Genomic DNA, 21,715 nt, shown 5'->3' with positions numbered 1-21,715 from the left:
GCGGGCGCGAGACTCCCGGGAGGACTGGGGCGGGGCAGAGCTCCCGCGCGCAGCCAGCCAACGGCGGGCGGCCCAACGTCCGCTGAGGCCACGCCCCCGCTCGTGTCAGCTCCCGAGTAGGCGGGGAAAGGGCGGGGGCGGGACTTGGACGCAGCCAATCAGCTGTGGAGGAGCGAAAAGGCGGGAAAAAGCGGAACCAAAAGGAGGCTGAGGTGGCGCCAGAGACCAGGAGGGGAGGGTGGGCGGAAGGAAGAGCCGGCCTCCAGGTGACGCAGACTGGGCCTCCAGAGTAGGGGTGGCCCTTTGTCAGAGAGCATCACCCCCAAGCCCCACCACCCCCATCCCAGGTCCTTAAAGGGAAGACTCCGATTCAAAGAAGGTAGCCTGGTGCCTGGGGCCTGACCTCCTAATTCTGAGGGGAGAGCTCAGTTCTGAGACCGTGTACCCCGTATATCTGAGGTCCAGACCCCCCAGCTTCAGGAAATGCACTCTTAGGAAGATGGACTTGAATACTAAGGGGAGGCCCTTATCCTAAGAAAATAACCCCAAACCACGAGGCCAGCCTAAAAATACACCCTGAAACCCCTGGGTTCTCCATTATGGGGGCTGTCAGCACCTTGGAAGGGATTCCTCTGGCTCAGACCTTCCAGGGGTTCTGGTCTACATTCTGGCACCCCCTTGTCCCTGGAAGATCCTTCTCTAGACTTCCCACCCAGAGCACATAGTCCTCAGAATGACCTCCCAGCTCCCGGGTCAAGGATGTGACCCCAGTCTCCCAGCCTTCTCCCCACGCCTTCTCCCCGGTCTGGGATCCTCTCGCCCTGCACCTCCACCTCCGGGTACCCGGGCAGCCCCCTCAGCCGACAGCCTCCTCAGCCTGCGTTCCTGACCCCTGGGAGCCCCAGCAGCCCCTTCACATCATGTCCCCATCTCTGGAATTCTCAGAAGCTCCCTTCCCCTTCACCCCATTCATGGGACCCTCACCCACCCTCTCGCCCTGCACCCCCACCTCTGGGACCCCCAGCAGCCCCTTCATCTCCAAGCCCCAACTCCTCATAACCCTGGTAGACCCCACACAACCTCATTCCTGGGACCCTCCAGTACCCTCTACCCCGTGCCCCTCTTCCTGGGACCCCTGGCAGCTCCTTCACCCCACGCCTCTGACTCTGACCTCCCACCATCCCTCTTTTCTTGCAGCAGCCGAGCCCAGGGCGGGCCTGGAGCCTCTGGACGGCGGCACCCAGCAGGCAGCACCCAGCATCCCCCCTCCCGCCCCCCAGGGACCCAGAAGCAGCCGCCATGCACATCCCTGAAAGCCTCCAGGACCTGGCTGATAGTGAAGCTGTGCAGTTTCTGAAGAGACCAAAGACAATCACCCGGATCTTTGCAGGGGTGAGGCCCTCCTGTGGGGCTGACTGCCCCATGGGTGACAGGAAATAGCAGTTCTCCCCTCTCAGACACAGTGTGGAGGGAGTCAGGGGGAAGTCTGGGCTTTTTTTTTTTTTTTAAGATTTTATTTATTTATGAAAGACACACAGATCGAGAGAGAGAGAGAGAGAGAGAGAGAGAGAGAGAGAGGCAAAGACACAGGCCCAGGGAGAAGCAGGCTCCATGCAGGGAGCCTGACGTGGGACTCGATCCCAGGTCTCCAGGATCATGCCCTGGGCTGAAGGCGGTGCTAAACTACTGAGCCACCCGGGCTGCCCAAAGTCTGGGCTTTATGCTGTGCCACCTCCACTGCTCTCCTTTGACAGAGCTGGAAACTGAGGGCCAGGGAGATGATGAGACTTGACTGGGGTCATGGGAGTAGATGAATCAGATCCAGGGTCCTAAGCCAGAGCCTCTCCTTCCAACCCCTTCTGGAACCTGTGGATGGAGAAGGATCCAAAGGGCCTGGCTTAGAATCCTGGCTCAGCCCCATGCTGCCCACATAGGGTGGCACACTCCCCGCTTTGCCTTGCCTGGGCCTAATTGAATCAGCGGGATTGCCACCTTTCCTTCTCAAAAATGCCACATTTTGTTGGATAACGTACCCAGTCACCCTATGTCTGCATGACCTTGAGGAAGTGACTTGATTTCTCTGAACCTCTATAGCCTTGCGTATAAGAGGCCCTGCTTGTAGGAAAGACCGTTCTGAAAGTGAAACCAGTTAATGCCCCTAAACTGATAAGCGTGAACCTGGAAGGTATTAATCACGCTTTCAATTTGGGGGACCGAGGGTGACGGGCACTTGTGTTCTCCCCCAGGGGAAGGGGGGAATTAGGAATTCCACATCCAGGTTCTGAGTCCCTCACGGGCAGTTAGCCCTTCTGCTCCTCACCACAACCCTATGACATGAACATGGCTACCTCTGTTTGACCCACGGGGAAGCTGAGGTTCACAGAGGTTGAGTGACTTGCCCAAGGACGTCACCCAGCTGGCGGGCAAGTCAAAGGATTCTCACACCTCCAAGGCTCTGGAAGGAAAAGCGGGTGGTGGGGGGGGGAGGAGGCCCAGCTGGCGTGGAGTGGCGTGGGGAAGGGGGAGGGAAGGGCCACGGACCGTGCCAGACGTTTTGGTCACGGACTCTGCCCGCCGCCTCCATCCTCCCTCCCTCCCTGCCCTCTCCTCCTTCCCCCCTGGCCTGGCTCCTCAGTAGGGAGTCTCTGGGCAGCTGGTGCTCTTGTCCTTTCACTGCCGCCTGCCAGCTGGTGTCTTAACTGATGAATCTTTGCTCCTTCCCTGGGGATGGGCCAAGGAGGGCGTGGAAGGAGGTTGGACTCTGGCTTCAGAGGGCTCGGGTCCCTCCAGCCCAGCTGAGCCCCCTCCCTGAGTTTCCAGTGCCCAGGGTTCAGGCCAGCAGCCCAAGGTTTTCAGGGTCGGTGGACGGACAGCCCACAGGCCCGGAAGTCAGGAGAAGTGGATCCCAGTCCCCACCTCCTTCGCTGACCTTGAGAGGATGCATCCCCTCTCTGGGCCAATCATGAGAACTACCATCAGGCCTTGGCCCCACCCCCTCTTCACAGCACAGAGACAGACTGGGAAACTGAGGTTCCAAGAGGTGAATGATTTGCCCATGGCCACACAGCTGGCAGAGTCAGACACGTCTGGCTCTTTCCACTCCACCATAATGGCTTCGATTTATCACCTGTGAAACAGAAATGAATCAGTAACATCTACCACGTGGGGCTGGTGCGAGGGAGGTAGGCAGGTAAAATGGATACAGGCTCAAATGATGGATGGGCCTTCCAGTCCTCGACCTGGCTCCGTCCCCAAGCAGCAGAGCAAAATGCTCCCCTTATGTGGACTCCTAGCTCCAAAACAGGGGATGGATGTGGACAGCCTTGGAGAATGTTAAAGTGCCAGACAAAAGAGGGACTCCTTGTCATTGTTATGTTATGATTTTTATTGAGAGAAGGCAATTAAGGGGAAGGAGGGAGGGGGATGGACAGAAGCTGAGGAGTTTAGGAGTTTAGGGGCAGAGCCTCCTCCATCCTCATCTGAAGGGCAGGGCAAGAGCAACACACATTGGCTGAGGTCCAAGCTGGTGGTGGGAAAAGAGAAAAGCGGTCCCTATCCAGGCGGAGTTCAAATTCTAGTGAATTCCTTCCTCTCACCTACTCCCCCACTCCCGTCCCCAATACTGCCACATCCAATCAATCACCAAGTCCAATTTTACGTCCTAAATATCACTGGACTCCCCAGAGCTCTGACCTCAGCTCAAGTCTCCACATTTCTGCCCAGGCCTTCCCACCAATCCCCTCTCTGGTCTATTGGCCTCTGGTCTTACCCCCTCCGAACCATCGCGACCCTGGATATTGTGTCTGACTCCAGGGCCAAGTCTAACCCCGGCCACCCTCTGCTCAGAACCCTTCCGTGCCTGAAGTTAAATCCAAGTAAGAAATTTCACTTTCCATGGCTCCCAAATCCAGGCCTCTCCATCTGGTGTCCAAGGCCTCTGAGGCTCTGGCTCCCACCTACTTTTCCAGCCTCATCTCACACTCCATCCCTCGGGTGAGATTTCTCTCCAGTCCCCGAAGGAGCCCCCTTCTGCAGCATCTGGCTTTTGCAAACACAGTTTACACCCCCCTGGAATGCCCTCCCTCCCCTATCTGCCCGACAAACTCCTCATTCTTTAACATGCAATTCAGGCCTCACCTTATTTCCTCCTGAATCCAGCCCCAGAGCTATGGTTCTGGCTCAAACCTCGACTCTCTCCCAGACCCCAGGCTGCAGCCTCCTCCCTGGCCTTCCGACCTCCAGACTCACCCCCTCCAGTCTGTCTCTACCCAAGGCCTCAGATCTGCCCCTGTCTTCCCCTACTCACAGCTCTGCTGTGGCTCCCTATTTGCCCTCCAGACAACCTTATCGTCCTGCACTACGCCATACAGCCATCACCTCATCCAGAAAGCCTCCCTGGGGCAACTCCCACTGCCCACCTCATACACACTAGTCCCTTCTGTATCTGGCATGGACCTTGCACCACTGCATGGTGATTGTCTGGGGCAAAGCATGGAGCTTAACATTTTCACTGAGTGGCACCGCTAGGAACCCCTGCCCTCCAGGCGTCTGGTTCAGCTTGTGGCAGTATAACAGGGCCCTAAAGTGGGCTCAGGAGCTAGGCAGCTTCTGTTCAAATCCAGGCTCCGGCACCTACCAGCCCATTGGTTTTGGGCAACTCCTCAGCCTCCCTGGGCCTTGGTTCCATTTTCTAAAGAAATGGGGCTGTTAGTAGTAACCCCCCTCTTAGGGTGGCTGCAAGGATGGTTCAGGTGTGAAGTGCCTGCATGGCATTTCATAAATAAATGCGGTAGAAGACAAGTGGAGACACAGACTGTGACACTACAGTGTGCTGTCTGCAGCAGGCACAGGTGAGAAGCTAGTGTATCAGGGATGTTGTATTTGCTTTTTTAAAAAGTCCTGGGGTAAAAGGGGGGGTGGGGGGGGAAGAGGGGAAAAAATGAAAAATGGTAATGTTCGTTAGGTACTGAATGCTACATCTCTGACTGTACTTGTGTGTGTTTGAAATGCTTCACAAATTTATTTTAACAAGTTGAGAGGAACAAGGGGAGTGGGGAGGGAAGAGGAAGAAATGGCAGGCCCAGGGAAAGGCCTGGCAGGCAGAGATCATCACAGGGGTGACAAATGCTTCTGGACCTCCTCACACGCCCCAGGCACTGCTAAGTATTTTGTATGGGCACCTGGGTTTGGTGGCAGGTACTTGTTTGGGGTGGCAGAAGGGGAGCATGGGTGAGGTGGGGGAGGGAGGCGGGGAGTGGAGAGAGAGAGACGAAGATGGAAAAGTGCAGGAGGGCAGGGTGTGGAAGGACCTCTGTGGAGGCTTGTGGGAGATAGGCAGAGGGGTGGAGACTGGAGGCAGGGAGGCCAGGGAGGAGGATCCAGTGGTGGGGAGAGGATGAGACCTGAACCAGGATGGAGAGAGGAGGTGAGGAGCTTTAGGAGGGATAAGCTTAGAAGCCCTAAGGACGTGACAGGGTGAGGGACAGGGCCCACTGTTCCCAGATAGGGACCCAGGGGGTTGTGCAGGTTCTGTGGACACAGCTCTGCTCTGGCCCACTGGGATTGGATTCCTCCCTCCTGCACCCACAGGTCTTCTCCCTCATCGTCTTCTCCTCCCTGTTGACCGATGGCTACCAGAACAAGACCGAGTCCTCAAAGCTCCACTGCGTCCTCAATGGCAACAATGTGGCCTGCAGCTTCACCGTAGGAGCCGGCCTCCTGGCTTTCTTCAGCTGCCTGACCTTCCTCGCCCTGGATGCCCACGAGAGCCGCATCGGCAGCACCCGCTTCAAGACGGCCTTCCAGCTCCTGGACTTCATCCTGGCTGGTGAGCACCAACTCCCCACCCCGGGGATGACCCACCCAGAGCTGCCCCTTTAGCCCCTGGAGGCCCCTGGGACACCTCCCTTCGCCACCCAGCTGGCCCACCGTCCTCCACACGTGACCTGAAGCCTCACCCCTCCCTTCTGGAAGCTCTTCTGCACCTGCTGTTTCCCCCCAGGGAATTATTACTCATCCTTTAGACTCAGTGTAAGGGTCACCTCTTCTGACCCCCAGGCTAATTCTAGAAGCCTCCCTTCTGCCCTGCTTTTTCCTCACATTCACCTCCCTTCTTCACAGAACATTTCTTGAAAAGCCACCCGGTGGTGGGAGGTGGGGTTCCAGCACAGAGCCAGGCCGACGGGAGTTTGAAATCTCAACTCGGGCGCCTGGTCGCCCCGTGGGCTCAAGCGGCTCTCTTCCCCTCTCTGAGCTTCAGTAGAAGCTGGGATGAAAACCCCCACAATGCAGGACTTTTTCTGAGCACGAAATGAGAGAAAGGAGGCCTGGAGTAACGTTGACCTTCTCTGGGCACTTCCCACATGTCAGGCCCAGAGCCAGGGGCTCCACGTGCCTGGTTTCATTGATTCCCCAGACCCACCTGAGGAGGGAAGTCCTGCTCCTCTCCCCATTTTGCAGAGGAGGAAACAGGCTTGACGAGATTATGTAATTGGGCACACAGCTGCTGATTGGCAATCCCAGGCTTCAGAACAAAGTCTTGCCTCCTAACCACTGCCCAGTACTCTAGATAGAGACTGGCACACAGTAAGCACCAAATAACTGAGTTCCTTTGCCCCAGGACCTGGGGTCCCTCCTCGCAGTCTGATGTTAACTATCCCCACCTCCTCCTCACCCTCTGCACCAGGCCAACCCCAGCGTTCCAGGGCTGGGAGGGCCCTCAAAGGCTGTTGACTCCAGGGCCATCCGAAAGAACTTTCTGTGAAGACAGAAATGTTCCATAGCCACATTCCCCAATTATGGGAGCCACTGGCCACACATGGCCACCAAGCACTTGAAGGGTGGCCAGTGCAACCTGCATTTTTAAATCCTATTTTAATTAACTGAGATGCAGATGGCTACGTGTGGCCAGTGGCTCCCGTAGTGATCAGCCCACCTGCACTCCAGCAGTGTACTTTATGGAGGGCATGGAGGGAGAGACCCCTTGGCCAGCCTCCAGCCTCACCCTTCCTGAGCCAGGCTACCCCTGTCCCTCTTCTCTCCTGCAACCCCCAGTCCTGTGGATAGGCATCTGGTTCGTGGGCTTCTGCTTCCTGGCCAACCAGTGGCAGCATTCACCACCCAAAGGGTTCCTCCTGGGAAGCAGCAGTGCCAAGGCCGCCATCACCTTCGCTTTCTTCTCCATCTTCACCTGGGTGAGGATAGGTCCCCTCTGCAGGGTGGGGTTGGGGGGCTAGAACATTCCCGCTCTCAGCTCCTCCGGGAGTGAGGGATGGCTCTGCCCAGGGCCTCTGCTAGCTCCTTCTGGGATGGGGCAAATTGGAAAGAAGGCTCCCCTTAGGGTGAGCAGATGCAGCCCAGCCTTAGGCATCATGCTGTGCACCCTTGTCCAGCGAGCAGGGAGCACAACCGTACCCTGTTGTCCCCCTCCTGGACCAGTCCCCAGCCCCAGTCCCTCTCTCCCCTAACCCAAGCTAGCCTTTGGCATGCCCTTTCCTGCCCACAGATTTTCCAGGCCTACCTGGCCCTCCAGGACCTCCGGAATGATACTCCAGTCCCTTACAAGCGCTCCCTGGATGAGGGTGGCGTGGTGCTGACCACCCTCTCCCCGCCCTCTGCCACCAGCCCTGTGAACACACCCACCACTGGCCCCAACAACCTGAGTTATGCCGGTTCTGCTTCGTCCCCCTATCTGACCACTCCGAAGGCCCCCCGCCTCGCTATGATGCCTGACAACTGAACATCCTCCTCTACATCAGTAAAGAGATAATCCTCCCTCCAGAAAGGTTTCTGAAAACAGCCCTCTGTCCTTCTCATGTCTGTTCCTCTTTGGTCTTTGGAGTGGCCAGGGGTGGGGAGAGATCCTGAGGTCGCCTCAGAGTCTCTGCAGTGGGCCACCTTTCCACACCACCTCTTGGACTCTCCATCTGGGTACCACTGTGATGGTAGCACACCCCAGTGACAGGAAGGGGACATTCCTTGTGGCCCCTTCAATCCTCACACGGGCAGTAGGAAGGAGGCACGAGGCACTCCAATGCAGTCAAGTAAGCTCGTGTTCAGAGAAAGAGAAAATGCTTCTGCCCGTGGAGAGAGTACTAGGGAGGAAGCAGGGCCAATAAACACTTGGAGCAGCCCTTCCACTCACCCCAGTGACAAGGGACCCAACTCAAAACCAAGGAACAGGGGATGGTGAGTCCGTAAATGAGAACAGGGGAGACCCCTGTCTGAAAATATTTATGAGGCTGCCTTGGGGAAAGAAGAAAGGATTTTATTCTAGAATGCAGAAGGCAAGTGGGGACTCGTGCCCAGGCCGACAGGGGACCCCAGTGAGTGAAGCACTCTTTAAGGGAGTAGTGGGGACAGGGGGTGTCTGGGAGTGGCAGCCTTCACTCAGCACCCACCATTCAGCACCACGGGCCTCAAGTGCCTTAGGGCAGCGCTGTGCAATTAAAATGTAAGGCAAGCCAGGGGGCAGTGAGGGCCAGAATATGAAACCTTCTAGCAGCCACATTAAGGAAAGTAGGATGAAACAATTGAAATTAATTTTCACATATTTTATTTAACCCAATATATCCAAAATATGATCATTTAGTTTATTTCAACATGTCATCAATATAAAAATTGAGGTCTCTCTTACATTCTTTCCTATGAAATTTCTGAAATGCACAGACACCACAGCTTAAGACCCACCACATTTCAAGCGTGGAGCTAATGCCTACAGTATTGGGCAGCCGAGCTCTAGAGCCTTCTGGCTTTTCCAGAACAATCAGAAACCGCTTTCTTTTTATGTGGAGTTCTTTGGCAACGGGTAGAGCAAGAAAAAATGTTAATGTTATGCAGGCCAAACAAAACACACCCACAGGAGGGCCCCTGTGGCCTGCAGAGCATTCATTTACAAACTGGACAAAGGGATACTAGTTGTGTGTGGGGGGGTCACATGTGGATTCTATGGTCCCCCCCAACCTTTTTTTTTGAGGTTTCCTGGGTGGCAGGCCCCATGCTCGGGACTAAAGGTACAAAAATAAATAGGATGTGGTCCCTGTGGGCATCTAGGGAAATAGCAGCAGGGCAGTGGAGTGGGCAGTGCTCTGATATTTGAAACAGGAAGATCCCAAGCACTTATCCTCACTCTGTCTAGCTGGATAAGCTGGGATGTGGCACTTAATTTCTCTGGGCCAAGCTGTCTTGGCTGGAAAACTAAAGACTCGGACCAGATTTAGATTGATGGTTTTCAGACTGCATACAGAGAGGTGCCACCACCCCATCACGAATCAACCCAAGCAGCCCTGTTTCTGCGTTTTCCCTATCAGGCTTCTGGGTAAATTCCCGTAAGTGGAAGGTCCACACAGCGGTGGCGAAACACATAAGCTGCAGCATCAGGAAGCCCAGGTACAAACGCCAGCTCTGCCACTCACTTGCCCCTACGCATTGGTTTCCTCCTCCACAAAGTACCCCCCCTTTGGGGGTGCTGTAAGGGTCCAGAGAACTCATCCACATAACACACACGCTGGCTGGTACTCATGCTAGGCAAACACCAGCTACCTGCCTCCTAAAGCTTCCAGAGCCATCCTACAGAACCGAACGTGGTTCGAGAAGGTCTTTGGGGGGCATCTAGCGAGTCTGCCTATACCAGGGGGCAAAACTCCAAAGGCTGACAAAGTCCAGGCAGGTAAGACAAGTGAAGGAAACCAGCCAGGTGTGAAGCCAGTCCAGAGGGAGATGTGGAAAATATTGTGTTTTTAACTGCATGAAACAAAAACAAAACCACAGCACCAGCCGGATAATGAATGGTAGCAACCCCTCAGCCAAGTCCTGGGGATTGTGATGGAAGGCTCACACCCCATCCATTCAGCTCCAGCCATCTGTTGCCACCCGGAAGCGAGGACCCACATTGTCAGATTGACAGATTTTTTTTTTCCCAAGAGAAGCCAGAAATCCAGATTTCAATGTGAAAATCTGATTTTTAAAGGCTGGCAACAGATTCCATTTATTTATTTATTTATTTATTTATGAAAACAGGATGGCTCAGCAAAATGCCAAATGAGGGTAGGACGGGGGCTGCCCATTGGTGACCTCTAAAACATGCTCTTGAAAGTCCTCTGCCACCCTGGGATTCGGGAGAACAGCCAGGGAAGTTCTGTGCCAAGATAAAGAGAATCTTCAAGACTTTTTTTTTTTTTTTTCCTGAAACCTCTTCCCCAGCACAGCCATGAGGAGGGTGGCACTCTGAGTCCTAGGGAACCCAGTTTCTCACCTTCCTGCTCCTCCCAGGACTCGGTTGCTGGCAGGTCGGTCAATGGGATAAAGCAGAAGCCGAGGGAAGGGTGAGGAGGGACCCCACAAACACCAGAGAGAGGGCAAGGAGTAGCAAAAGAGGCATCATTTTCCTCGGTTTATTTCAAGAGAACAAAGAATCAACCATCAATTCTGTACAAAAACGTGGCTGTTGAGCCAAATGGTGACCCTCAGGCCAACCCCCTTGCCATGCCCGGCCCCTCGTCCCCCCTAAATTGTCAAAAAATAAGGATAAGCCCAAAAAACCCAAACTCTGGAAAAAAATTATATTGAAAAATCAGGGAGACTGTTCCTCCCCTCCTCCCTCTCCCCAATCCTGAACTTTGAGGGGGGTTTTGTGGGGGAGGCTGTGTTCATGGCCATGGTGGGAGGTCAGACAGGTGAGTGTCTGCATATTTAGTGTTTGGCAACTGGCGAGGCTGGAGGGTAGGATCTGGGAGGGAGCCGAGCGGCTTGGAGGAGGGCAAAGATATGCGACCCTGCCCCATGGGACACTCAAAAACAGTTTATAAAAATTGGGGGCCAGAGAGTAGAAGAGAAAGGAGTCATCAGAATCAAAAACTAAATAGTGGAAAGATTTTTTTTTCTTTTCTAAAAGGCAAAAAACTACAAACACCCCAGGTCCTGAGCTCCCCAAGACTTGGGTCCTCCACCACCCCCCTGAAACCTGGCAGGAGGGGGGCTGGGGAGTGCGGAGAGGTTGGTTCTTTAAAAAGTCACCCCTGGACGGGAAGGGAAGGCTCTTCGTCTTTCGCTGCCTTCCTCTGCGTCTCTCGGGCTGCCGAGGAGAGGGATGGCCAAGCCCAGGGCTACGCCGGCAAACTCAGCTTCTTCCCCTTCAGGACTGCAAGGAGACAGAGGGAGTGGACATTACCAAGGGGCCCTGCAGCAGGGATGGCCTCCCACACCCACTTGGACGCTGGGCTGGCGGGGCATCCTGGAGGGTCAGCCGCAGGACCCTGGATCATAAGCTGGGAGGACAGGCCTGAATTGCCCAGGGGTGAGCTAGGCAAACAGGGAAGAGGCATTGCATTTTTTCTAGTGCCAGCTTTCCCAACCACCCTCAAAAGACATTTGGGTTCCAGGTCTCAGAAGGATAGGGTCCAAGGGCCCGGTAGGGCTGGCCAGGTGCCACCACCCCTCCCACCCTCCCAGCCTCAATCCAGAGGGGCCACAGGCTGACTCCACACTCTGCTCTTACTACCTCTTCTTTTTTTCTTTCTTTTCTTTTCTTTTTTTAAAGATGTTATGTATTTATTCATGAGAGACAGAGAGAGAGATAGGCAGAGACACAGGCAGAGGGACAAGCAGGCTCCTTGTGCAGAGCCTGATGCAGGACTCGATCCCAGGACCCTGGGCTTATGACCTGAGCCAAAGGCAGACAGTCAACCACTGAGCCACCCAGGCGTCCTCCCTTCTTTCCTTCACACTGACTGACTCCTCATATCTCAGCTCCCTGCTTCCCACCACCTCCTCAGAGCATCCCCCATGTAAAGCAGCCCCCTCACCCTCCCTGATTGTTCGCTGACACATCCGTGGTTTCTCTGAGCTCTTCCTGCTGTTTGCAACCATCTCTCTCTCCTTTTTCATTCACCATCACCCCCTACTAGAACACAGGGGACGGGAGGGCCACCTTTTCCTTCTGCTGCAGCCCTAGAGTCTGGCCAGGGACACAGAAAGTACTGAACACATTGGTTGGTTAGTTGGTTGAATCAATGAAACTTGATAGGCCTGAGTCTCTGAGGGGAGGACAGAGAAAAAGCAGCAGAGAGGAGGCCCTTCCTTCTCTGAGTGCTGCTGGGGTCGGGGAGATAGGAATTGCTTTTTATGGGATCTGGAACCTCAGAGCGGGAGGGCCTAGGACAGAATCTGAGAGAGGGAAAGTCAGAGGCCACTCCTGCTCTTTGTCCTGTCTCAAATGCCCAGGGGTTGCCAGCTCTGAGACAGCCCCCTGTGCCTCGCCGGTCTTTCCTCAGGGATGCAGGGCCTAGGAGAACAACGCCTTGGTTCTTAGGTAGGCAGGAGCTGGACATCTGAAATCCCAGGAGGGCAGTGAGCCTGGGACCCCAGAAGGTAGGAGAGGAAGCCTTCCCGCCATTGAGTGATCCAGGGCTAGGGAGACGGAGCTTGGCCCCAGGGAGGGCAGGAGCCGGAGAAGGAGCAGGATCCCCTGCAGCCGGCCCTCCATGCTGCCTACCTTTGGTGATGTAGAGGTAGAAGAAATCGCAGTAGAGGACAGTCTGGACTAGGCCTGCTACAATGGCAATGAGGTCGAAGAAGCCCTCGAAGTGGTAGCGCCAGATCCAGTTGAAGAGATAAAGCGTGCGGTAGACGCCCAGAGCAAACAGGTAGTGGCTGGTGATGGTCTCTGCCTCGCCCGTCTTGCTCACCATGAACAGCTGTGGCAGGATGGCTACCGACTCCAGGTAGATGGAGAAGGTCCAGAGGATCTGTGTGGAGGGCAAGAAGCAGGGGCAGACAGTAGGGTGAGACGAGGGGACAGGGCAGGAGAGAAGGTGGGGGATGGTGGAGAGAACGGGAACAGCGATGCTGACCCGGCACCCACTGAATGCCAGACACCACCCTGCCCGTGTCACATGTACCCTCCCACCTATTTTTTTTTTTTTTTTTTTTTATGATAGTCACAGAGAGAGAGAGAGGCAGAGACACAGGCAGAGGGAGAAGCAGGCTCCATGCACTGGGAGCCCGATGTGGGACTCGATCCCGGGTCTCCAGGATTGCGCCCTGGGCCGAAGGCAGGCGCCAAACCGCTGCGCCACCCAGGGATCCCCTTTTTTTTAAGTTTTTATAGATAATATTGTTTCTTTCTTTATTTTTTAAAAGATTTTATTTATTTATTCATGAGAGACACGGAGAGAGAGAGGCAGAGACACAGGCAGAGGGAGAAGCAGGCTCCCTGCAGGGAGCCCAATGGAAGACTCAATCCGGGATCCCAGGATCATGACATGAGCCAAAGGTATATGCTCAACCGCTGAGCCACTCGAGCATCCCTGTACCCTCCCATTTAATCCTCACCATCAACCCCATGAGGGAGATCCTGTCATGGGCATCCCCATTCTACGGATCAAGAAACTGAGGTTCAGGGGATCCCTGGGTGGCGCAGCGGTTTGGCGCCTGCCTTTGGCCCAGGGCGCGATCCTGGAGACCCGGGATCGAATCCCATATCAGGCTCCCGGTGCATGGAGCCTGCTTCTCCCTCTGCCTGTGTCTCTGCCCCTCTCTCTCTCTCTGTGACTATCATAAGTAAATAAATAAAAAAAATTTAAAAAAAAAAAAAAAAAAAGAAACTGAGGTTCAGAGATCTGTCCGAGACCACATGGCTAGGAAGCAACACAGCTGCGATTCAAACCAAGGGTTTGGAGACAGTGCTCATGAGCATTTTGTAGCCATGCCTCCAAAGGCAGACCAGGCTGGAATCTCAGCTCTGAGATTTTCCTTCTATGAGACCTTGGGCAAAAGACCCAGGTTCTCCGAGCCTCCACTTCCTTATTTCTAAAATGGGGCTGATTTTCCCACCCTTAGAGGGGTGACATTCAATGTGAAATCTTTAGAGACATAAATCAGGCTCTATCACTCCCGGTCACTGCTTCTTATCACAACCAGAGTAAGATCCAAATTCTTAACTTTGGCCGTTCCAGCCTAATCTCTTACTCGCTACTTTGCTCTCCAGGATGCAGTCTTCTATCTGGTCCTTCAATACACTACACTCTTTCCTGCCCCAGGGCTTTTGCACTTGCTGTTCCCTCAGCTCTTCCCCCAGAATGTCACATTTGGCCTCTTCTACTTCCTTGCAGCCTCATTCATCCATCACCTCTGAGAGAGGCCTCCCCTGACCAGTCCTACCCCTAAGACTGTCACATCACCCCCTCTATTCTTCCCAGCAGCTCTTGCCAGAATAAGAGCAAGCTCCATGAGGTCCAGGATCCTATATCTTGTCCACTCCATGGCCACAGGGCCAGGCACATATTCAATGCCTGAATGAACGAGTGAGTGAAGCTCCCCATGTGCTTGTCTGTTGCTGGCCACCATTTAGGAAACAGTGACAGTCATCACTTGTGAGCAGGACAGGGCATCGTAGGAGGGGGAAGGAAAGACTAGACATCCACCAGCATCCTCTCAGTCCTCAGCAACCTGAAAGTCCCACCTGGGGTGACTTCCGGTCTGTAGACCCACTGAAACCTCCCCTCAGAGAATAAGACCAGGTGGCAGTTGGAGCTCCTCCTCAGTTGTTTTGGTTTGTGAGAGAAAAGCAGGGAACATCAGCGTGCATTCACAACTCACGCTTACGTAGCCTTTACCATATCCAAGGCATGGCTCTACCACCTTATGGGTAGTTAACTGGCTTATGTCTTAAACCTAGAAAGTGAATCCTATTGTTATCCCCATTATACAAATAAGAAGACTGAGGCCTGAGGTCGCACAGCTACACTATGGGGAGAAGCATATTCCTACTCAGGCACTGGACTCCAGCGCTTGCTCCCATAATCACTCCCATAGCACAGCTCTTAGCAAGTCAGGTTTATTGAGGCTCTCAAAAAATGCCTTCATTAAATTGATGCACACCCACCTGTGACTCCCGGGGTCACTCTTGAGGAAGAGAATTAGGACGTAAGAGGAAATGGAAGGTCACATTTTCATCACGTTTATTTTATCTATATGTCTGAATTCTTAAAGAGTAGTTTTCTTCTAGGATTCACTAATAATTTTTTTTTTTTAGCATGCACCAATTAATAGCCTGGGCTTTGCAAGCAGGTGGACCTGGGTTCCAATCCTGTGAGCTCTCCTCTCTGAGCCTCATCTCAGCTCCAAGAAATGGGGATAAGGATGTCTGTGTCCTGGGTGCCCAAGGGGTCAGAAAGGACGACGTATCTAGAATAGCCAGCACAGAGCTGGACACACAGCGGGTGCCAATACTTTGCACAAGTGACCTCCTCCCTCTGAATGAAGGAACTGCAAAAGCTAGAGTCAAGTGTCGTAGGTTCCAGTCTGGCCACCTCCATCTAGAACAAGCCCCAGTGCTTTCCCTGAGCCTCTGTTTCCACATCTGCAAAATGGGTAAGTACACCGGAAAAGTGATGAGGATGGTATGTTTGCAAAGGCCAGGGCTACACCCAAGCCAGGGTTCCTGCCATAGCACAGCAGCCTCCCACTCCCAACCCTGGGCTAAAGGTGCCCTCAATCAAATTTGTCTGGCCTACATAGTGGTTTTTAGAAATATATTTTGAAAAAAAAAAAAAGAAATATATTTTGAGGGGAGCCTGGCTGACTCAGTCCAAGGAACAGGCAACTCTTGATCTCGAGGTTGTAAGTTAGAACTTCACTTAGATGTGGAGTTGTTGGGTTTGTTTTTTGTTTTTTGTTTTTTTTAAGATTTATTTACTCATGAGACACACAGAGAGAGAGGAAGAGACACAGACAGAGAGAGAAGCAGGATGCCTGTGAGGAACCTGATGCAGGACTCGATCCCAGGACCCCAGGATCATGCCCCGAGCCAAAGGCAGATGCTCAACCACTGAGCTATCCAGGCGCCCCTAGATGTGGAACTTACTAAAAAAAATTAACTTAAAAAAAGAAAGATATTTTGAATATGTGGCCAAATTTGTCAAACAATATCTTTCAGGATAACTCCTAAATTGTGGCCTCTGTTGAAAACAGCACATCTGGCCACTCCGACAAGGCCGGAGGAGGCTCAGGGGAGAGAAGGCTGCTCTGATTTTCTGATTCCTGCAGAAGATCACAAACTTAGCACAGGCCATCTCAAAATTCAAAAACCCCAGGAGTTGGGATCCCTGGGTGGCACAGCGGTTTGGCACCTGCCTTTGGCCCAGGGCGCAATCCTGGAGACCCGGGATCGAATCCCATGTCGGGCTCCCGGTGCATAGAGCCTGCTTCTCCCTCTGCCTGTGTCTCTGCCTCTCTCTCTCTCTCTCTGTCTCTCTCTCTCTGTGTGACTATCCTAAATAAAAAAAAAAAAAAACCAGGAGTTTGTACAGGTGCTACTAAAATGCCATAGAAAAAAAAACCATGATTTTTAGAAGTTTCAGCATGGTATTAAACTTTAGTCATGACACAGTACTTGCTACCTAGTGCCAGACACTGTGCTTTACCAATATGAACCTCTCTTTAGAACCTTATGAAGTAGGAACTGATTAGCCCCATTTTACAGACAAGAAGAATCTACAGAAAAATTATAGACTTGCCCAAAGTGTTACAGCTGCTAAGTAGTAGAAGCTGGCTTTGAGTCACCCCACTCTGTGGTTCCACGATCTATATGTTTAACCAGGAGATCATGCCACATGATCAGTAAATCCTCACAATGACCTGATCGGAACTTTACAGATAGGGAAACCAAGGCATAGAGAGGTCAAGTCGCATGCCCAAGACCTGATCGGAACTTTACAGATAGGGAAACCAAGGCACAGAGAGGTCAATCACATGCCCAAGGTCAGGCTAATAGAAAATAGCAGATATGGGATTCAAATCCGAGTAGCCTGAGCCCAGAGCCCCCGTTCCCAATTCCTGAGCTACTCATGAAGCCAGTGACCTTGGACAAGTCACTTAGACTTCCTAAGCCTCAGTTCCCTCATCTGTAAAATGGGGCTGCTGTACACAGTAGTGAGTTAATGTACACAAAATGCTTAGAGCAGCACCTGGAATGCAGTGAGTGCTGCTGTTAGTGCATTAATATCATTCCACCTCCCAAGCCTGTGTGCTGAACTCATGTATCCTAAAATAAGGAAGTCTGGCGGCGCCTGTGTAGCTCACTTGGTTAACTGTCTGCCTTTGGCTCAGGTCACGATCCCAGGGTCCTGGGATGGAGCCTCGCCAACAAGCTCCCTCCTCAGCACGGAGTCAGCCTCTTGCTCTGCCCCTCCCCTTGCTCATGCTCCCTCTCCCTCCATCAAATAAATAAAATCTTTAAAAATAATAATAAAATAAAATAAGGAAGTCTGAGCAAACCCTGCACAAGGAAGCCTTTGAGAGGGTCCACTGTCGATAGCTGTCCTGCCATCCACCACTACAGGGACCGTGCCACATAGCCTACCTCTAGAGGGGTAAAGTCATGGTTGACCAGGAATGCCAGGATGGCCGTGGGAACAACGAGGAACTCCACTCGGAATGTGTCATGGTTCCCATCATAAGTGGCTTTGAACTTGCTGTAAATCATCCAGACTGTGGTGAAGGAACAGGCAATGTAGACCACCTGTCAATGGGGATGATGAGGAGGGCACTTCAGCTGAGCACCCAAGATTCGAACCTAGGAGTTTGGAACTCTGGCCCCCTCCTCCCTCAGACCCAGGAGTCCTCACCTCCAGCCCCTCCTCCCCCAGCCCCTGGAGTCCTCACCCCCAGCGCCTCCTCCCTCAGGCCCAGGAATCCAGGCCCCCAGCCCCCTCCTCCCTCAGACCCTGGAGTCCTACCCCCAGCCCCTCCTCCCTCAGACCCTGGAGTCCCCACTCTCAGCCTCCTCCTCCCTCAGACCTTGAGTCCTCACCTTCAGCCCCCTCCTCCCTCAGACCCAGGAGTCCAGGCCCCCAGCCCCCTCCTCCCTCAGACCTTGGAGTCCTCACCTCCAGCCCCTCCTCCCTCAGACCCTGGAGTCTTCACTCTCAGCCCCTCCTCCCTCAGACCCTGAGGTCCTCACTCCCAGTCCCCTCCTCCCTCAGACCCTGAGGTCCTCACTCCCAGTCCCCTACTCCCTCAGATCCCGGAGTCTTCACCCCCAGTCCCCTCCTCCCTCACACCTTGGAGTCCTGACCCCCATCCCCTCTTCCTTCAGACCCAGGAGTTTGGAACCCCAGCCCCTTCCTCCCTCCAGTCCAAAAATTTGGGATCCATACTCCCTCCTCCCTAGGACCCTCACTTGGCTCCCCCTTCAGGAGGGGCCAGCAGGGGGGTAGAGCCTTTACCTTCATGCACGTATTGTACAGTGAGATGTAGTTGGTGAAGAGGTCCAGGTACCGGGCAGTGAACACCACAGCAAACAGGACCTGGCTCTTCCCTGAAATCCCTGTGGTCCAAAGAGAGAGTGGGGGTAGGCTGGGAGTGGGCTGCCTGAGGAACCAACCGCGGCCCTGCGCCTGGGACCGGCCCAGAGTCGGCCGGAGCGCAGCTGTCCCTGGAGGCCTCCCCAGCCCTCCCCGCCGGAGCAGGGCCCTTTCCCACGGCCCACAGCCAGGGGGCAGCCCGGCCCCGAAGCTACTCCAGCCCGAGGCTCTGTCCCAGGCTAGGCCTCACGGCCACTCCCGGGCCCCTCAGGGTCCTCCCACAGTCCGGACGCAAGGTGGGGGCTCCGAAGGACCCCACTTGACCTCGGCCCCCTGGAACCGGTCGCCGCTCTCCCGCTCCCGTCCCGGCCGCCACGGTCCACGTCACCAACTCCCAGCCACCTCCCTGCCTGCCACGGCTCCCGGCTCCCAGCCCCGAAATCCCGGGGCCACCCGCGAAGGGCCAAGGGGAGCTGAACTGGGTGCCTGGAGCCACCCCCCACCAAACTGTATATACCCCGAGTCTGCGGAAGGGAACTGACCCCCCGGTGACCCCGGACCTGGAAGGGGGATCCCCTGTAAGCAGTGGGGGGGATGGGCGGGGAGACCCGTCCCCCTCGTGCCTCCAAACCCTTCCCCGAGTCGTGGGATGTCCTCCGCACTCTCCCCCCTTCTCCCGCCCCATGGGCGTCTCACCGGCACAAGAGCGGGACTTCCAGATTTTGAGCAGTAGCAAGATGATGGCTAGGAGGTGGGAGAGGTCTCCCAGGAATCGGAAGAGATTCATGCTTTGGGGGGGTCTGGCAGGGCTGGGCTGGTGGGAGGCAGGCTGGGCTGGTTTGCCCCCCGGGGCTGATGTTCTGGCCGGGTGGCTGGGCTGGGGGGCGGGAGAGGGGCCCTCGGGTGGGCTCCACTCCGGGGAGGGGGCTCTGGGAGGGGGAGCCGAGGCCGGAGCTGGTGGCCGAGCAGGAGCTGGGAAGAGGGAGGAGGGCGGGAGGGGGAGGAGCCCGGAGGGAGGCTCCGCCCCGAGGGCGGGGTTCCGGCTCTCCGGCGCCCCCTATCCCGCACCTCCCGGCTTGCAGAATCGGCGCTAAAGGCTGCCAGCCCCAAGGCTGCCTGCTAGGAATTTGCGGGGTCGATGGGATCTGAAAGTCCCAGAGCAGGCGCCTGCTCCTCCAGGCAGTAGGTTTCTCTGCAAGGGTGACAACTGCGGCTCCCAGCCTCTGCCACTGTCAGGGATTCAGGTAGCTGGTCTGTGAGCTTTAAAAATCCTAGACAGGGACCTAGATGCTGGCCTTTCAGGGGCCTCCAGCTCCAATCCACCCAAAAGACAAGAAAGCAGCCCCCAGCCCCTCCCTGAGACCAGGGAGTCTGGACCCTCAGCATCTTCATCCCCTAGGACCCAGGAGGCTGGAACCTCAGCCCCCTTACCCCCTCAGACCCAAGAGTGTGGGCCCCCTTCCTTGAGACCTCAAACCACTTGTGTCTCCAGCATTCTGGCCCAGGAACCACAATCCCTTCTTTCCTCTGGGACCCACAGATTCAAGTCCCCAGCCTCTTCTTTTTAGGTATGTGAGCCTTCACCCCAGGTCTCCCAGACCCTGGAGTCAGCAACCCATAGCCCTGTCCCCTCACAGGCACATACACACTCTCCTGGGCTCTGCTCTCAGGGGCCCAGGTGTCCTGCACTCCACTCCACCCCAGCACTTTAGAGAAGCCTGGGCTCAGCCTCTCTAGCATGAGGGGTAGGAGCTGGGCTGCTGGTCTGAGAGCCCCTCCAGGGACCAGATTGTGTCTAGGAGGAAGCTTTCCTCCTGGATATTTGAGTACCCATGGGTGACAGAGGCCAGGGTGCTTCAGTAATAGAAGTGATACTGATTTCTTCAGAGGCCTGGATGGATCAGGTACCTGAGGGTGACATGCATGAGTCTCGGACTTGTGAGTGCCTGAGGATGGCTTGTGCTGGGGGATCGGGTTGTCTGAGTGCCTAAAAGGGATGGGGCCTGAAGGAGGGACCCAGAGGCCTGTACTCTTGGATCTGAGGGAGGAGGCACCGGACCTGGACTTGAGGGTCTGAGGGAAGAGGGGGCTGGGGACCTGAATTTCGGGATCTGAGAGAAGAGGAGGCTGGGAGCCTGGACTCCTGGCTTCATGAGGAAAACCTAGTTTGCAATCTGGCCTTCTGGGGCTACAGAAGCCAAAAGATGGGTCCGAGCATGGCGGAGACTGAAGTCTGGGAATGGCCTCCTGCTTCCCAAGCTTCAAAGTGGGGAAGGGGCAGAGGGCAGCAGCCCCTGGGGCCCTGGAGTCCAGGGCCGAAGCTGCTGTGTCAACGCTGGGTTCTGAGTCCCTGCCTCCTGCCTCCCCACCCACCCACCCCCAGCTGGCCCCAACACACACTTCCTCCCTTTTTATTTGCGACCCTCATTCTCTTGTCCCAGGAGGCAGGCAGGGGCCGGGAGCTGGGGGCAGGGTGGGGAGGTGGGGGAGTGGGGGGGCGGCCCCCTCCCCCAGCCCGGGCAGGAGGAGGGGTCCCCAGGGAGGCCAAGAGGGGGGGCTGTGGGTCTCCCGGCAGGGGCGGACGGGGACTGAATGTTAATCGCATCCCGAGTGAGTGTGTGTGTGCGAGAACAGAGCGAGTGTGCGAGTCCCTCCCGCTCCGGCTCCTCCAAGCAGCGGCAGCCGCCGCCACCCTCCGCCCGCAGCCGCCCTCGGCCACCAGTGCCCAGCTGGGGGGTGTTGGCCTGGGTGGGTCCGCCCGGCCCCCAGGGGTCTCTCGTGCGTCTGCCATCTGCCCGGTGAGGATCTGTGTGTCGGGGTGTCTGGGGCTGCGCTGGTGAAGGGGGGGTGTGTCTGTAAGGGCTGCAGCGGCTGAGGGAGGGAGGGAGGGGTCTGTCTGTCTGTACCGACCCGGAGCCTCCTGCCTGGGTGCCATGGGCCCCCCAGTTTCCTCCCCCCAGCCCCCCAAACCCGGATGAATGGTGTGTACCTGGACTCTGTGCCTCCTGCCTGCGTCCGGCTGGGCGTCTGGCGTCCCCAGCTGCCTGTGTCCTCCTGTCTGTCCGAACAGCCCCGGACGGCAGTGGCAGCCCGGCCCCCATTGGACCCCCTGTGTGTGTGTGTGTGTGTGTGTGTGTGTGTGTGTGTGTGCCTCCCTCCTCAAGCTCCGGGGGTGTTGAGGGGGAATCCCAGGGAAGTGAGGTCGTGCGTGTGTGCGTGTGTATCTGTGTGTGCTTCTGCCTGGCTTTGAGTGTGGGGGTGCTGGGGGGTCTGGAGGTGGCCAAGCGAGGAAGGCAAGCAGTTCCCCCAGACAGGCAGCCTCCCTCCCCTTACACAAACACACACACCAGCCACCGGCTTCAGAGGTGACCCAGACAGACAGACAGACAGACACAGACGCTGGAGGGGGGGCG

At 55.4% G+C, this 21,715-nt stretch overlaps 3 protein-coding genes across 7 annotated transcripts in view; 2 read left to right on the top strand and 1 right to left on the bottom strand.

The window, feature by feature from the left end:
* The first annotated feature begins 113 nt into the window (after window positions 1-113).
* Window positions 114-7,797, top strand: SYNGR4 (synaptogyrin 4). 5 transcript variants are annotated; one of them, XM_072772873.1, is made up of 5 exons: window positions 114-266; window positions 1,198-1,392; window positions 5,590-5,827; window positions 7,054-7,193; window positions 7,505-7,797. In XM_072772873.1, the coding sequence occupies exons 2-5, from the start codon at window positions 1,300-1,302 to the stop codon at window positions 7,736-7,738; spliced, it is 705 nt and encodes a 234-aa protein (XP_072628974.1). In that variant the 5' UTR covers window positions 114-266; window positions 1,198-1,299; the 3' UTR covers window positions 7,739-7,797. The 5 variants fall into 5 exon arrangements, with proteins under 5 accessions (XP_072628974.1, XP_072628987.1, XP_072628994.1 ...); XM_072772886.1 differs by having other exon boundaries at window positions 146-266; window positions 1,201-1,392; XM_072772893.1 differs by having other exon boundaries at window positions 193-212.
* Window positions 7,798-10,363: 2,566 nt separating this feature from the next.
* KDELR1 (KDEL endoplasmic reticulum protein retention receptor 1) lies at window positions 10,364-19,314 on the bottom strand. Its single transcript, XM_072772906.1, has 5 exons — window positions 18,999-19,314; window positions 18,225-18,325; window positions 17,360-17,518; window positions 12,491-12,743; window positions 10,364-11,137 (listed from the first exon to the last, which is right to left on the bottom strand). Exons 1-5 carry the CDS (start codon window positions 19,087-19,089, stop codon window positions 11,103-11,105), a joined length of 639 nt encoding a protein of 212 aa, XP_072629007.1. The 5' UTR covers window positions 19,090-19,314; the 3' UTR covers window positions 10,364-11,102.
* A 1,563-nt stretch (window positions 19,315-20,877) lies between these two features.
* GRIN2D (glutamate ionotropic receptor NMDA type subunit 2D) overlaps window positions 20,878-21,715 on the top strand; it is a 36,471-nt gene continuing 35,633 nt past the window's right edge. Inside the window, exon 1 of the mRNA XM_072772736.1 lies at window positions 20,878-21,100. The gene's annotated coding sequence lies outside the window, so the exon portion shown is untranslated. The remainder of the gene's footprint in view (window positions 21,101-21,715) is intronic.

The sequence above is a fragment of the Canis lupus genome, chromosome 1 (assembly GCF_048164855.1).
Source record: "Canis lupus baileyi chromosome 1, mCanLup2.hap1, whole genome shotgun sequence".
Lineage (NCBI taxonomy): Eukaryota > Metazoa > Chordata > Mammalia > Carnivora > Canidae > Canis > Canis lupus.
Note: the sequence above shows the minus strand (reverse complement) of the source record. Positions and strands in the feature narration are given on the sequence as shown.

Excerpts from the sequence above, each read along its gene's own strand:
- SYNGR4 (XM_072772873.1), top strand. The coding sequence starts at position 1,300 with ATGCACATCCCTGAAAGCCTCCAGGACCTGGCTGATAGTGAAGCTGTG. Across the intron at positions 1,393-5,589 it reads TCACCCGGATCTTTGCAGGG|GTCTTCTCCCTCATCGTCTT; the intron begins GTGAGGCCCTCC and ends CTGCACCCACAG. Across the intron at positions 7,194-7,504 it reads TCTTCTCCATCTTCACCTGG|ATTTTCCAGGCCTACCTGGC; the intron begins GTGAGGATAGGT and ends TCCTGCCCACAG.
- KDELR1 (XM_072772906.1), bottom strand. The coding sequence starts at position 19,089 with ATGAATCTCTTCCGATTCCTGGGAGACCTCTCCCACCTCCTAGCCATC. Across the intron at positions 17,519-18,224 it reads TGTACAATACGTGCATGAAG|GTGGTCTACATTGCCTGTTC; the intron begins GTAAAGGCTCTA and ends CCCCATTGACAG. Across the intron at positions 12,744-17,359 it reads ATGACTTTACCCCTCTAGAG|ATCCTCTGGACCTTCTCCAT; the intron begins GTAGGCTATGTG and ends CCCTCCACACAG.